Genomic DNA, 16,229 nt, shown 5'->3' on the forward strand with positions numbered 1-16,229 from the left:
TCGCCAGATTCAGCGGGCCGGCCTAGCGCCGTAATGGAGCCCTAATGTGTGTGATTGGCTAGAGCCAGGCCCCACCCGGCCTCGCCCCCAAGTCCTGAAGTATAGTTGCTGCAACCTGTGGGGAACCTTGGCACTCCAGAACCTGTCCGGGCCTGGTCTGTGGCTTGCAGCTCGGCGACAGTCATGGGGACGGATGCTGCCCACGAGCCCGAGACCGCAGAAGTGCTGCCCCAGCACCAGTTAGACTGCAAGTCCTTGGATGCTTACCTAAACCGTCATTTACCTGGCTTCGGGGCACAGCCCGGAGCTACGTTGACCATTACTCAGTACAGGTATCTGATGCAGCAGGAACAGATCTGTGCATTGTGCTTTCTTTCCTTTGGCCCTTCCAATTTACCCCATCCCGATTTCTTTTTCTGCAGTGACGCATCCTGCAGGCAGGGACTGCTTATTGTCTGTTCCAGAATTCCAATTCGGGCTGGTCCCAATTCGAGGGCAGTACTGGAAGCATCGTAACATTTGCCATAACATTGCCCACTGGAAATTTTGTTCAAGATTGAAATTATGTGACTCAAGGATTTACTCACTGGAAGTACAGTGAGAAATTTAGTTACTTTCTCTGGCCTTTTGTGCCACAACCATAAGACTTTTTTTTTTTTTTTTTTTTTTTTTTTTGAGAAGCCGGTGTAATTACGTTTAATTGGCCATATTTCTTGGGGGCAGAGTTAGGGGTACCACCTGGAGGCTACAACAGCTGCTAATGTCTTCACTTGGCAAGTTATAGCGCCGCTTTGGGCCTTAGTTTCTGAACCCAGGAAATAAAACTTGAAGAGCTGATCCAGAGAATACCGTTTTAAACTTTTTAAAACTTTATTTTAAAATTGTACTTTTAGGGCTGGGGTTGTGGCTCAGTGGTAGAGTGCTAGCCTAGCATGCGTGAGGTATTGGGTTTGATCCCCAGCACCACATAAAAAAACTAAACAAAATAAAGGTATTGTGTTCATCTACAACTTAAAAAAAATTTTTTTAAATTGCATTTTTATAAACAGGGCACTGTAGAAAGACTCCTAAGTTCCAAAAAAAAAAACTTGATCTGCCACTTACTACGTGGGAATTTTAAATATATTCCATAACCTTGAGAACAAGTTTTCTTTTGTGACATTTGCCTGTTCTAGTTAGCCTTGGTAATACAATGAAGTAATGTGGGTGAAAGGGTGTAAACTTTGCAATAACACTGGCATTTTATCATTGGTGTTTATATTCTTTGACTATTGATTTCAGTAAAAATGGAAATAAAGAAGATGAATCAGAGAGAGTCTGGGGTATAAAAACTTAAAACCCCATGTCTTAATAGACATTGGGAAATAAAGGAGAGGTGGAATAAAGAATAGCTGTAGTCTCTGGCCTAGAAGATTTATGATGTAAACAAACTAAAGTGGGTCAAAGTTCAATTACTATTGGTCACAAGAATTTGAATCAATTGCCCTTTGAACACCAAGTCCTGTTTTGACTAAAAGGAATAATAATATTCACCTAGGATTGTAGAGTACTAATTCTGAATTAAATTGAATCTTAAACCATAATCATACTTATTAACTAAAATTAATTGTGGTATAGAAATTACTTTGGAACTTGATTTTATACATACGAATGGAACTGGATCCCACACCAGATGAACACATGAAAAATTTTATAACAGTTAAAGACACATTAAGCCACAATGGAAACCTCAATAATTCTGAAGTATCTTTTTTTGAAGGAAAAAAAAAAAACATTTTTAGAAAATAAGTGCCAAAACTTTAACGGAAAAAAAACAGCTAACAAATACATATTTAGAAACATTCATGGATTAAAGAAGTAATAATCTACACAGATAATAGTTATGAAAGTTCAGTAAACAAATGCATTGTGTTTCTGTACTTTACCAACAGTTAAAAAGGAATTGTCAAAAAGCTATGATTAATAAGAGCATCAAAAATATAAATTACCAGCCAGGCATTGTGGCACACTCCTGTAACCCCTGCTATTTGGAAGGCTAAGGCAGGAGGATTATAAGTTTAAGGCCAGCCTCAATAATTTAGGCCTTATCTCAAAAATAAAAAAGGACTGGGGAGGGTTGGGGATATAGCTCAATTGGTGGAGTGCTTGCCTTGCCATGGGTTCAATCCCCATCACCACACACACACATAAATATCTAGGGTTGTAACTAAGTGGCAGACCACATGGGATTCAATCTTGAGTGTGTGTGTTAATGTATGAATTTTAATATTGGGTTATATATTAATATTAATACTAATGTATTAATATTCATCCTAGTAAAACTATGCAGTACCTTTGTTGAGAAAATGTTTATTGGGATTTTTTAATGTGTAAAAAGAATTTTTAAAATTAAGAGATGTCTGTACATGATTAGAAAAATATAATACTGTAAACTTTTCTTTTTTAAAATTCTAATTTTTTTCTCTAAGTTGAAAGATTGATCCTAAATTTTGTGTGCAAGAGCATAAGGTCAACAATCACAGAAACACTTCTAAAGAACAACAAAACAGAAATTTGAATAAGATAGCATGGTATTAATGGAGCTGGATAAACAGACCAATGAATTTGAGATTTCACAAAAATACTTAATATTTATAGAACTTTGATATATGACAGTGCTGGCATTGAGAACTAGTGTGGAGGGAGACTTTTTAACGAAATTATACTGGGACAATTATAGTTATTATCCATATGAAAAAGTTAAAACTAGACTCCTTATTCTACTTCACACACTCCAAGTGAACAGTGTACTTGGTTGTTAAAGACAAAACTAAATATTTAGAATACATGACCTTTTAAACCTTTGAATTAGAGAAGAAATTCTTTAAAAAAAAACAACATAGGGGAGCGAGAATGTGAGGAAAAAGGTACACCCATACAGTGCTGGTGGGAATTACAAATTGGTGTAACCATTATGGAAAACAGTATGGAGCTTCCTCAGAAAACTTGGAATGGGACCACCATTTGACCCAGCTATACCACTTCCCCATTTGTACCCCAAAGACTTAAAATCAACATATTACAGTGATACAGCCATATCAATGTTTATAGCAGCTCAACACACAACAGCTGAACTATGGAGCCAACCTAGGTACCTTTCCACAGATGAATAGGTAAATAAAATGTGATATATATATATATATATATATATATATATATATGATGGAAAATTACTCAACCTTAAAGAAGAATGAAATTATTGCAGTAAATGGATGGAGTTGGAGAATATCATACTAAGCAAAATAAGCCAATCTCAAAAAACAAAGATTGAACGTTTTCTCTGATATGTGAATGGCTAATTCACAATAAGTGGGGAGGCTAGGGAAGAATAGAGTTGCTTTAGATTAGGTAGAGGGGAGTGAAGGAAGGGAGGGGGCATAAGGATAGGAAGGATAGAAGAATGAATCAGATTTTATTACCCTTTGTATATATAAAACTATATGACTGGTGAGATCCCACATCATGTACAACCAAAAGAATGAGAAATTATACTCCATTCACTACACAGTTTGTAATAGCAAAAATCCAGGACCCAAGAAGTTTATTGGTAGTAAAATAGATGGATACATTGTACTATAATGATATAATGGAATACCATACAGCAGTGAAAATGAGTCAGCTGTAGCTGTACACAACACTGAATAAAAATCATGGACAAATAAAAGTACATTTAGCAAATTGTTTAATTAAATAAACTTCAAAAGAAGGGTAAATATAAAATTCAGGACAGTAGTTATTCTAAAGAGGAAGGATTTACAGAGGGTTTCAAAGACATGATAATTTTCTCAAGGTAGTGAGAACATTGGTGTTTGTGGTATTATTCCTTATTATGGGTAATGCTAGTGTGGTGCGGATTGCATTGTACATTCAGTGCTATGTACCTTATCCTGCTGTTTGTCTTTATGTGGTGACTCTGGTTCATTCTTGCTATATTTCCCTCACTGGAATCACTGTCTGATCCACCTTCAACCATGGCAGACTGCTTGTCTATGGGAAAAGCTCCTTTCCTTTGGGGTGAGAGAGTGAAAAATGCTTCTTGCCAGTTTCTTGTTTCCAGGTATCCCAGAATAACCTCAAATGCATGATTAACTGCCAAAACTTTTCTTCACAAAATTTTGAAGGGGGAGCCATACCTGATCACTTCCAAATTCTGATGCTTGTTTATATGTGAATCCCTTATGATGATTGTGATCCACTAATGCTCCAATCACCTATGTCTTTGATTCATCTAATTCCTTTAGTATATTGGGTGAATCTGAAAATTGGGTTCTTTTTATTATGAGTTCATTATAATGCTCTGGTTGATGTAGATATCCTTCCAGTTGACCTGTCCTTTGTCATTTACATCCATGTTCTTTTTCAGTTGGCCTTCATGGCTTGTCAGGTAAAACTGCACAGGATGCAGTGCTCATTGGTTTTCTGCATAGCATTGTTGGATATGCTCATGAAGTTTCTTAATGTCCTTTCATGCCATTAAATCAGAACTGTAGTTCTGAACTACAGTTGATGATAAGGCGGAGTGTACTATGAACAGCATGTCTTCCAACATGTTTTCTGTCATTTCCATCTGAGTTTGATGTCAGTTGACACTGTTTCTCTAATTTCTTTCTATTGATTTTCTCTAATTTCTTTCTATTGAGTTTTGTTTCTTTCCACTTTTGTTTGAGAAATTCTCATTGTTCTTCCCATTGTTTCTGTATTATTAGCTTCTACATTTTGTCATTTAGATACTGATTCAATCCCTTCATCTGATCTTGGTTTCTCTCTTTCCTAATCTTCACTTAAGTCTTGCTTCTTTTCAACATTAAAAGTCTCAATAAATGCTGGTGACATTTTAAATGACATTATTTGGTGTTTTAAACTGAGGTGATGGAGAATGTGGTAGTTTATTCAGAAAGCCTCTGGTGTGTTCTTGATACCACTGGCAAGTCCTCCTTTGGAAGCTTCCGTGATTTTTTTTTAACAGAATTTCTATTTGTTGTATTGAGAGTTGACTGAGGCAAGGGTGAACACAAGACAGCTGTATTACAGTGTTACAGTAGAGAGAGATTAGTGGCGTGGACTAGCATGGGAGTGTAGAATATGTGAAGAGTGGCCATGGTGAAGGTATATCTTGAAGAATTTACTGATTAGATATGGCATAGGAAAGAAAAAGATAGAGACAGAATTATTCTATTTTTATCATGATAGCTATAAGTATGGGGTTATCATGAACTGAATTAGAGGTGACTGTAATAAAAAATGGATTAGAGGAGGACTGTCAGGAACTCAGTGTGGGAATGTTAAGTTTCAAGATGGCTTTTAGACATTCAAGTGAATATGTATAGCAGCTGGTTATGAGTCTAGAGGTCAGGGTTTGGGTCTGAATTAGACATAATTTTGGGAGTTATTGACATAGAGAAGGTGTTTAAGCCATGAGATTGAAGAATTACAGAGAAAATGAGTTGTAAAGCTAAGGTTTAGAAATTGAGTCCACAGCACCCCAATATGAAGAAGTTGGAGAATTAAGAGGAACCTACAAAGGAATCTGAGAAGGGGGAGGCTAGAGAGGAGAGGAGAATCATGGTTTGTATCAGTGACCTTGAAAAAGTAGTTCTAGTGCAAATACGGGAATGAAAGTTTGATTGAAATGGGTTTAAGAAAGAACAAAAGAAAGAAAATCGGAGCAAGGAGCATTTCCACAAAGGGGAATAGAAATGTTTTAAGTGGAGGGAGAAGTGGGGTTTAAGAAAAGTCTTTTTAAAACACACACACACACACACACACACACATATACACACACACATACACACACACACAGCATGTTTGTGTGCTGATGGCAGAGATTTGTAATTGTGCAAGAGGGATATCTGGAACAAGGACCATGAAGACCAGAATAGTCCAATTCATAAAAGGTGGGGTTATCCTTAGGCATATGTGTGAACATTCTTCTATAGACTCTGGAGAGATGACAATAATATGAGTGTGGATAATTGTATGCAGTAGGTATAGTAGGGTAAATTTGTGGAAATTCTGATCCAATTGTTGTTTCTCACTGAATTAGGCACCTAGGTAATTAGCTGAGAGTGAATATGGAGGAGAAGGGGCTAGAGGTTTGAGGAAGAGGAAATTATGAAATTCAAGAGCATAAGAGAATAAATGAGCTAAGAAAAAATGATTGCCAATTAGGGTAACCTTGAGGTTCATGGTGATGAATTTGAAGGACAAGTAGTTATTTTGGTAGACATTATTGTTTTGCCCAGGTACTCTTTTTATTATTGTTTCTGTATACACCAGCTTTGTTGGGTTTTTAATAGCTAGCAGCTGTGGCTCTTTTTTTGGAGAACTGTCCTTCTGCTATCTGAGCCTCCTTTGTCCTGAATGTTATAATGCCTAAGATGGCCCTTAACCACAAGTGATTCAGGAGTCTGAAATCTCCATCATCTTTGCTTCAAAGGTAAGACAGCTCTCAGGGTATTAGACACTGCAGAGTTCTCCCCTTGCCCCAATACCTGCCTACACTCCCAGGACTTAAGGCTGAAGCTACCCTCTTAGGAACTTTGTCTTAGAGCATACCCTGGCTTGTCTTTCTTCCCTTCCCTGACCAGTTTCTCCCAATTCTTTATTAGTTTATCAAGCCCTTCCTTAAGTCATTTGGCCACACATGTTTTTACTCAGGGTCTGCCTCTCACAAGCTTAGCCTAAATCAATAATTATGACCATATGTTTCTTTCTCTAGCTACTTTCAATTCTATAAGTATAAGCAGATAATTGGATTTAATTAGGATGGGGATTTTTACAAGCAAATACCATGAAGTAAGAAAAGGGCAAGTGTATTGAAGGTGCATCAAGGTAATGGTTATGTGATTTACCATTAAATGTAGGCTAGTTAAGGAAGGATGTGGTGAGGGGAGGTGAGTGAAAAGAAGTAGGATCAAGGTACAAGGTACAAGCCAAAGTGAGTAGAAAAATAGATGAGAGAAATGCTTACTGTCAGATCAGGCTGGGCAGGCAGCAACCAAAGTTGGCAGATTTAAAAGGGCCGCTGAACAGGCTTTATTGAGATATCACTCCCGGTGGAACCAAGTGAGGTTTGAATCATTTGCAGAGTGCATCATTTGGGCAGTCAGAGGGAACAGTTGTGCAAGTTAAAAGCCTAAATCAGGAAAACAATTGCAAAAGTTCAAAACCCATTTGTTGCTGGGAAAGGATGAAAGTCCAGAGTCCAGAGCCCATTGTCCTCCTTTCTCCTTGGGGGTTGTTGTTTTCCATATCCTTCATTCCAGACTCTGAAAGAGGATAATGAATTGGGGTGTCAATACCAAGTCTGGCTGCTTCCTGCTGAGAAGGGGTGAAGTAGGGAGACCCGCCCCTTTTCAGAGTCCTAGTGCCCAATGTGGGAGCGGAATCTCATGACATGAAACTGGAGAGAGCAAAGAGTCTGGAATGATAATGAAGAAGGATGCAGACTACATCTCCAGACCCAGGGGATGACTGATTGGAAAAAAAATCTGCCCCTTGGGAAGTCTGCAGAATAAGAACAGGGAGGAAGACCACCATGGTGGTCTCAATGCCATGGCACTATGTTAAGAAATGGGATAGGGTAGTATTACTACACTCAGGTTCTTGTGTCCAGAACTGGTTGAAATGAAAACTGGACCCAGAAGAATTTAAGCACAGGCAAGATTTTATTACGGGCTTCTGCTCAAGACAGAAGGGAGACAGCACTGACCAACAGTGTCAAGCTGGCTCAAACAAAGGACAAGGGAATATGTAAGCATTTATGGCATCTACATAGTAGGAAGGAACCTGATCTCTTGACGTCGTCACATGTAGTGTTGGGATTTTAGTTGCACCCGTACTCCTCTTCATACATCATGTCTCCTTAGGTCTCCACCTGGGGGTTCTGTTTTACTATGCTAATGAGTTGAAGGTTTCCTGTGGGTTACTTTAGTGACTGATATCCACATGTGCATGCATTTGTCCTTTACCCTGGTTTGCCCCTTATCATCTGGGAAAGTCTGACAGCATTTTCAGAATGAAGCCAACTATTGTACTGTTTCAGTGAACTGTTTCCAATGATTTTGCTTTGGCTCCAGTTTCTTGACATTTCTGCTGACCACATAATCTCAGAAGGCTGAGCTAACTCCTCAGCTTCCCATCTCCTGGTGTGTTATCTCACTCTCATAGCCTTGAAGATGGATGCACTTTTAAATTCCTAATTTTCTGGTATGACTGTTAACCCCATAAGACAGAGAGCTAGCTTGGCTCTTATTTCCCCCAACAGGTGTTTATCTCTTAATCCTAAGGGGTCCTGTTTTTCATAGTGCTCCGTGACTATCTCCGTAGGTTGTTGGAGCTTGGGAGTAGCAGTCTAAAGCTAAGTACTCTGGGTTTACTTTTTTGTTTTTATGATGCCAATTTAAAAATATTTTGTTCTCCAACATGAATTGCACTTTCCTTTTATTTACCACAAGGATAAAATGCAACTGTAATTTTTTCATGGTGTATATTTATTCAAAATGTCTAAGGAAATGTTACATAGTGCCTTAAATATGATTTTTAAATGCCATCAAAGTAACTATTTACAAATCAGTGTTCTTCAAATGTCAAGACGGTGTTCAAACTTCGTTGTGATTTGGTTGGCTTAATTTGTATCTGTAATCATGGTTCCAAAAGAAGCACCTCTGGAAGAATAAGCAACTACTCCCAGGGAAATTGCTCGTAGAGCACCTAGCATGGTGCCTGCTCTCTGGTCACTGAGACATGGTGGGGTTTGGGACCTTCTCCAGATCTTTCTGCTGATGTTAAATTCTTTCTACTCAGTAATCTGATTCATGTCCAGCCATTTGATAATTCCATTGCACTTGTCAAGAATCTTCTGTTTGAATTCATCTTCCACTGGGGCCTATTAAATATCTAAGATCTGAGCAACTTCTTGGTGAATATTTTGACTCTTTGTTTCTCATTTCACATTTTTTACTTTTAAGTCTTAATGACCATATATACTTAATGTTGTCCATTCTCAAACACCATGTCAGTGGTCTTTTATCTTCATGTTTCCTGATCTTTTATCTTCAGCAAACATGTCTCAGATGCTTTTGGAAACTGTATCAAGTTACTGGAATCCATGGAAATCCAGAGGATACAGGAGGAAGCCTAAGAGTTCAAGTTTTCAAAGTTGGTTCTTATTCTTTATCATTGCTCAATCACATAAAACTGAACAAACCAATTGATTGTGGAGAGTAGATGGTGAAGGTCTGAGGCTGCTTGGTGTGAACAGCCGTATTGTACTTGGTCAGAATGTCATGGCTCAACAGTGGTTTCCATGCCAATGGATAAGGAGTAACACAGAGAAACTGCAAATCCTGAATATTTTCAAATTTATTTCTGGACAAGGGATAAGATTTAATGGGACAAGATGGCCACCTAGGTAGCTGCAAACATAACTAACACTTATAGGGTTGGTTCTTTCTTTTTTCCAGCTCTTCTATTGAAGAAGTCCTACAGTAATTTCTGAGCTTTTGAATCTAGTTTGATATCTAGTCAAAATCTTCTCCAACCCAGTGAGGTCTCTAGCTACACATCTAAATGTAATGATTGCATTTTTGTTAATAGAAATTGGACAAGCCAAAAGTGCTTATAGGTTGTAGATAAATATGTTTCTTTTAGCATGGATATCTTATCCAAATCTTAAACATTGGCTCAGTGATGATCATTCTTACATTGAGGCTACCTCTGATACAGATTCTCTGAAGGCCTGATGGTTGCAGTGGTTAAACTTAGCCCATGCTATCTTGACAGTGTCAGTGATAATCCTCCAGTGCAGGTGAGCTTCTGCATTTTTTTTTTGCCTTTGTTAGAACCACAGTAAGTATTTCCTCAGAAGAAAAGTTTTCAGTTTTTTAATTGATGTTTTGGGGATAAAATTCATATAATATAAAGTTCACAGTTTTAACAATTTTGAAGTATATGATTCAGTATATTCACAATCACCATTAACTAATCTAGAACATTTTTGTGTCACCTCAGAAAGAAACCTCATGCCTAATTCCCTCCTCCCCCATCTATTAGCAGCCACTAGTATAATCATAGAATTAGATGGTGCCAAGATCATTGCTCTTTAATACGAGTCTGGGAACAATGTTTCTGGCTTATAGGAGATGGAGCTGCTGCTGCATTCAGTCTGGGCTCACTATTGTTCTTTCCTGATTGAGGGTGGAGTCCTAGGGAGAAATTTTAGATTTTTTTTTCCTCATTTCTCATATTACCTAATGCCTCTGGGATTTATTCCTTTGCTTATTTGGTTCAGGGTCTCTCTTTTATACTATTAAATTCTTCAAAAGTTAGGTGATGCTTAACTGCTCATGTTATAAATGAAGGTGTAGATTGGATAGTTTTGTTAATTGGAGTGTATATCCTTAGTAAATGTGAGAATTATTGTACACCTGGAGAGGAAAGCCAGTGCACTGGTGTCCATTAGTTACCAGTGGCACTTTTGTACTTTCCTGGCCCAGATGCTGCTCACTCTGGGATCTCATTTATCTCTCCTTTTGTAGAGAGCTGAATTTAATTGCTAGCCTTAGTGACATATGAGGTTCTCTCTCCAAGGGCAAATAAAGGGTACTAACCCAGCTGTTCCAGCATCCTTTAGTGCTTTTCTGACTGATTACCTGAAATTTCTTCTCCCAGCCTTTATTTACTTAGATCTATACATTGCCGTGGGTTACTTCTGACAGAACATGATTTATAGTCAGGTGGTGAGGTCCACTCTTCTACTAGTGTGGGTCATAGATTCTCAGCTACTAGTATATTACATACTGTGAAATGCTGATAGCACTACTGTTGCCTTTCCAACATTCAGGTGGATTCCTTTTCACTTCCTGTCTCTTCTGACATTTCCGCAGGATTTGAAGAAGGAAAACATATCCTGTAACTCACCTTTTCTTTGCTTTTATCTAGATCAGGGCAGTCCAATCCAACCTTTCATCTCAAGAAGGGCTTTCAAGCATATGTACTCAGGAAAAAGCCACCAGGTTCACTTCTTCCTAAAGCACATAAGGTATGGCACATAAATGTAATGGTATATTTTTTGGTGACAAGTAAATGCCTTTTATACACACAAAAATAATCTAAATTGCTTTTTAAAAGTTATCTTCTGGCTAATAAGTAATAGAAAAATGAATTTATTTCTAATTAAATTTTACTTGAATTTTATCCCTTTTGTTTTAGAAAAGAATTTGGGATTGAAATATAAGACTATCTCAGGCCATTCATCTTGATAAACAATCATCTTGTGGAATTTGGTTCCTCCCTGTGTACTTGGCAAGAAATATAATGAGCCCATGAATATTTTCAGTATTGCTCATTTTTTAGATGTTTTGTTTTTGTTATATACTTAAATATTATATCTAATAACACTATCTATTTGCTGAAATATTTTAGTATACTTGCTACAAGGCTTTAGTCTTTTGGTGATAAAAAGACTTGAGGGCTGGGGTTGTGGCTCAGTATTAGAGTGCACCTATATACTCTGGTTTCTCTTCAGATCGTATAAATCTTTCGCCTTTTAGAGTGCACCTAGCATGCGGGTTTGATTCTTAGAACCACATATAAATAAATAAGTTAAATAAAGGTCCATCAACAAGTAAAAACAAAAAAAAAGAGTTGAACAGAATTTTAATGTATTCTCTAAATATTAGACTTAGCAGTGAGAATTATAAAAGATTTTTGTTAAAAACTAAGTTTTTCTAATTACCCTGAGTTGATCATTTCAATGTATATGTGAATGGAGTCATCACATTATATCTCAGAAATATGTACAAATATTATGTTCAATCAATTTTTAAAAAAACAACTAAGTTTTCCTTTTTGCATAAATACATATTGTCTATGGATATTTAGAAAATAAGCCAGGACATAAATCACAATACTGGAGAAGAGTGAAAACACTATGCATATTTAGGATGTTAATATGATCTTGTTTAATAGGTGCTTCCCAGGCTTAGCTCACTGGGTAAAGACCACTGTGAGCTGAGTAATGAAAAACTGCAGATTGTAACTTTCTTGGTCCCTTCACACTAGAAGACTATGGTTGCACACTAGAAGGGACATTCGCCTAAGCTCCCTTGGGAGATATGAAAGAATGAGAAAGCCAGTGAGCAGGGAACTGCTGAGAACAAAGGAATATTTTATGATATAACCTGTGAAAAACTATTGCCTTCACAATAACAGATCCAGGATTAGACCCTGTGCCCATCCTTTTATCCTAATTAAGTTATAATTTTTTAGAGCTGATTTAGTTTATAATTATAATGATTATATTAAATTATTTCTATTATCCTCTGTATTATTTGTTGACACTGTTTTATAATTGATTTCTTTCCTTAAGGTTATCTTACAAGTAGTTATTAAATTTCTGTTTCTAATTTTTAATAATCTATCATGCTATTTAGATTGATAGAGAATATAAAGTCCAGAAAGCCTTGTTTTCCGTTGGCTTCCCTGTTCCCAAGGTTTTACTGTACTGCAATGATACTTCTGTCATTGGAACAGAATTTTATGTGATGGAACATGTGCAGGTAAGTTAATAATCTTATTTCATTTGTTCTTATTTTTAATTTTGAAGTTAAGTATGATTTATTAGATGAAATTTTATTATGATATTTATAAATGACAGTTTATTCAACTGTTAATCAGTTAATCGGTTTGCTTTGTAAAGGCTTAAATTTTTGTTTTAATTTAAGCATATACAATGAGGGAGAGATGAAATAGACTAAGAACTAATTTAATAATTAGAGAATATTGACTTATTTTTAAGTCTTCCTCTAGGTGTCAGAAAAGAGCTATCTATAAATGGCAAATTGTCCTGTAAGGTATGGGGGGATAGCACATTTCCCAAAGAAAAGATCAAACCATTAATAAAATAAATTCAAATTATTTTTTAGTTTGTTTCTGGTAAAGTTCAAGTTGGGAGTAGTTTGACTTTTGTGTTCATCTTAGTACACCTTCATATTTTCCCTCTGAATGTGTACTCTTATATTGTTGCCAAAAGCTCAGTCCTTGTCCCTGATGCCAATTCAATAACAAGGATGCGAGTTTGAGAAAAAGAAAAAAGAAGATTTATTACTTTGCTAGCAAAGGAAAAATACAGGAGACCCCTGTTCCAGAAGCTGTGATTCTGCCCATCAGCAGGAACAGGGGTCTTTTAAGGAGGTGATTCAAAGCTACTTTCCCTGTGTTCTCTGTTGGAGTTGTAATTCACTTGTTAATTTGGGAGATAGTCATTTCTGAGATCTTCTGGTGCCACCCCCAAGTCTGGATTACTTCAGTCCTAAAATGGATGTGTACTCTAGGACAGATGAATCTTCCTGAAATGGGGAAGAAAGGTAATACTGTTTCCCCTGAGATTAGGGAGTGGGCGAGAGGAAGAGAAAGAAACATGTCCATTTTAAAAATAAGTTGGAAGTGGACCACTATTACAATAGTAAATGTTTCACAAATGAATGTATTTCTGACATATTCTACAAAGTATTAGTTTTGGTTTCTAGCATTTAAATTACCCATTATAATCACATCCATAGGGCCGAATCTTTCGTGACTTCACACTTCCCGGAGTTAGCCCAGCAGAACGCTCAGCCATATATGTGGCCATGATAGAGACACTGGCTCGACTGCATTCTTTGAATTTACAGACAATGCAATTGGAGGGATATGGTCCAGGTGCTGGGTACTGCAAAAGACAGGTAATGTTGTCAGTATAAAAAGCCTACTTTTTAAAGTTCCTCGAAATAAATATTGTTCATTTGTTAAAATAAAAACCAATCATTATATGGTTTTCTGAAACTTTGCTATTTGTTATTTTTACATAATTCTTTAGATTGACTTATTTTTAGGCTACTGTTTTCAGATTCTTCTTTTAACTTACAATATATTTTCTGCCTAGTCCCTCCTCCCTCCCTCTCCCTCTCGGCCTCTCTCTTCCCGCCCCCCTACCCCCTTACTCTCTTTCTCTCTGGGGATTTTATGGGGATTGTACCCAAGGCTTTGCTCAGGCTACAAAAGCACTCTATCACTGAGCTAATAATTCCCAGCCCACTTTTTAACATTTTTTATTTGAATACAGGTCTTGCTTAGTTCCTCCGGCTGACCTTGAACTTGCAATCATTCTGTCTTGTCTCCTGAATCACTGGGATTATTGTGGGAATCAGGCAAGAAATGGCAAATGGCACTCTAAAAGAGTGGAGAGCTCAAACTTTATTTTAAACCAGCAGGCCCAGAGGAGATCAAACTCCAAATTCTCAGCATGCATTACCAGTTTGTCACAACATTTATAGGCTATGTAGTGTCATAAATTTTCTAGTTCAAACAATACATAGTTGTGTACAAGATTTTAAGCTTGTTTACAAAGCAGAGAATGATAAGGGGAAGAACTGGCTCCTTTTATGAGGCCTTGGGCCCAGTGCCTCCACTGGTACAGGGACTTTTACACTTCAAAGGAAAGTAGTTATATTCTAGCAGAAGTCATTTATAATCCAAAAAGTAGGAGGGCATGGTGCTAATCAAGTTTCCAGAAGAGGAGCTGACTAGAAAGGGGAGAACTCTCCCTTTCCCAGGCACTAATTCTCAGGACAGTGTTCTTGGTTTTATTTTGCATCCAGGCTTGGGTTATTACAGGATCAAGTGTGCACCACACTGGGAAAACAGTTTTCCCTTTCTAAGTTGTGCCAGCAGGCATTTGTTAAGCTTTACTGTGTGTTTAATTCTTTCTGAGTATTGTGAAAAATAACAAGAGAAATAGGTTCTTCTAAAGAAACTTGTCATTTTTGAGAGAACTGTACATGAACCTGTACATCTCAAATACATGAAACTAGAAAATTATATAAAAGAGTGTATAATCTAGTAGTAAATTGTTTGGTGCTTATCACAAGAGCACTGTCACTCAGAGCACTGAGATTGCTTAGATGGGAAAAACTTTCTGGGAAAGATATTTTGCAGTAAGTTTTTTAAGAAAGACGAAATTTGGAGTGATAGGGGACATAGTGAGCCTTTCAATCAAGGGAAAGCAAGACCAGATATATAGGAGGCTGTTTCCCTTTGTAAACATGTCAATTTGGGTGGGAGAAAGCTGAAGAGAGGGAGAATTAGGTTTTGGAGAGTACTTAGTCTGTGTCAGGTCCTGTACCAGATGAGTTATTGACCTTCTCTTTCTTATCTTTGTGACAACCCTAAGACATAGGTATTTTCACTCCCATTTTGCAGATGAGGAAACTAAGGCTTACACTGACAAAGTAATACACAAGTAAGCAGCATGAACATAATTTAAACCTGGATTAGTGAAACTCTAAAGATAAAGATCTCTGTTCTATTGCATTAAATTGAGTAGAGATACACTTGGTGAAGGGAAAGCAAGGAACCACAGATGGGTAAGTAAGAAATAAAAGACGGAGACCAGGCAGAGATACACACAAGAGTTTATTTGTCAGAGCTGACAAATAAAGGCATCTTCTCTATAGGAAAGAGAGAGGCAAACAGGCTTGAGTTCTGGGGACTTTTATGGGGGAAGCTCAGGAATCAGAGGAGTTTGGTTAGTGTAAAGGAGTGGTGAGCCTTTCTCAGAAACGCCCTTGGGTGGAAAAGTGAAACTTTTTCCTTAAAATGGTGGCTTTCACTTAAGATGGCCTTCCAGATGCTAAGCAAGGACTACTTGGAAATGGAAAGATAAATACAGATACATAATATAGTCCCACTTGTTGGATTAGTCTGAAAAAGTGGATTTGTTTTTAATTCTAAGAATGATAGAAAGTATTTGCACTATTCATACCTGAAGTATATTTAGAAGACTCTGGGAGTTTAAGAAAGGCAATTAAAATTGAAAGTCAAAATCTCCTTTTTTCTTCTAGCCTCCATATTTCCTTTTTCAGGGGCTACTTATTTCTTGTGCCCTTTTAAGAAATGGTCTATGCCTATTTATTTGTATGAGTGTTTGTGTACATTCTTTTTTTTCCACAAAGTTGTTCCTGGATAAAGACTATATCACACCTATGATGCGTAGGACAGTTTTTTTTTGTTTTGGTACTGAGGATTGAACTCAGGGGCACTCGACCACTGAGCCTTCCAGATGCTAAGCAAGGACCTTATACTTGGAAATGGAAAGATAAATGCAGATACCTAATATAGTCCCACTTTTTGGAGGACTATGTTTTGTATTT

At 37.2% G+C, this 16,229-nt stretch overlaps 1 protein-coding gene and 1 pseudogene across 2 annotated transcripts in view; one reads left to right on the plus strand and one right to left on the minus strand.

The window, feature by feature from the left end:
- Positions 1-75: 75 nt before the first annotated feature.
- Acad11 (acyl-CoA dehydrogenase family member 11) overlaps positions 76-16,229 on the plus strand; it is an 84,220-nt gene continuing 68,066 nt past the window's right edge. The window contains exons 1-4 of one of the 2 annotated variants that reach the window (XM_071615654.1): positions 76-332; positions 10,981-11,080; positions 12,474-12,599; positions 13,602-13,763. In XM_071615654.1, coding sequence (XP_071471755.1) covers positions 184-332; positions 10,981-11,080; positions 12,474-12,599; positions 13,602-13,763 — 537 coding nt within the window. In that variant the 5' untranslated portion in view covers positions 76-183. The remainder of the gene's footprint in view (positions 333-10,980; positions 11,081-12,473; positions 12,600-13,601; positions 13,764-16,229) is intronic. The other variant, XM_071615653.1, reaches the window with a different exon arrangement.
- On the minus strand, positions 3,879-4,884 carry LOC114091446 (tRNA methyltransferase 10 homolog A pseudogene; annotated as a pseudogene).

Source organism: Marmota flaviventris, chromosome 8 (assembly GCF_047511675.1).
Source record: "Marmota flaviventris isolate mMarFla1 chromosome 8, mMarFla1.hap1, whole genome shotgun sequence".
Classification (NCBI taxonomy): domain Eukaryota; kingdom Metazoa; phylum Chordata; class Mammalia; order Rodentia; family Sciuridae; genus Marmota; species Marmota flaviventris.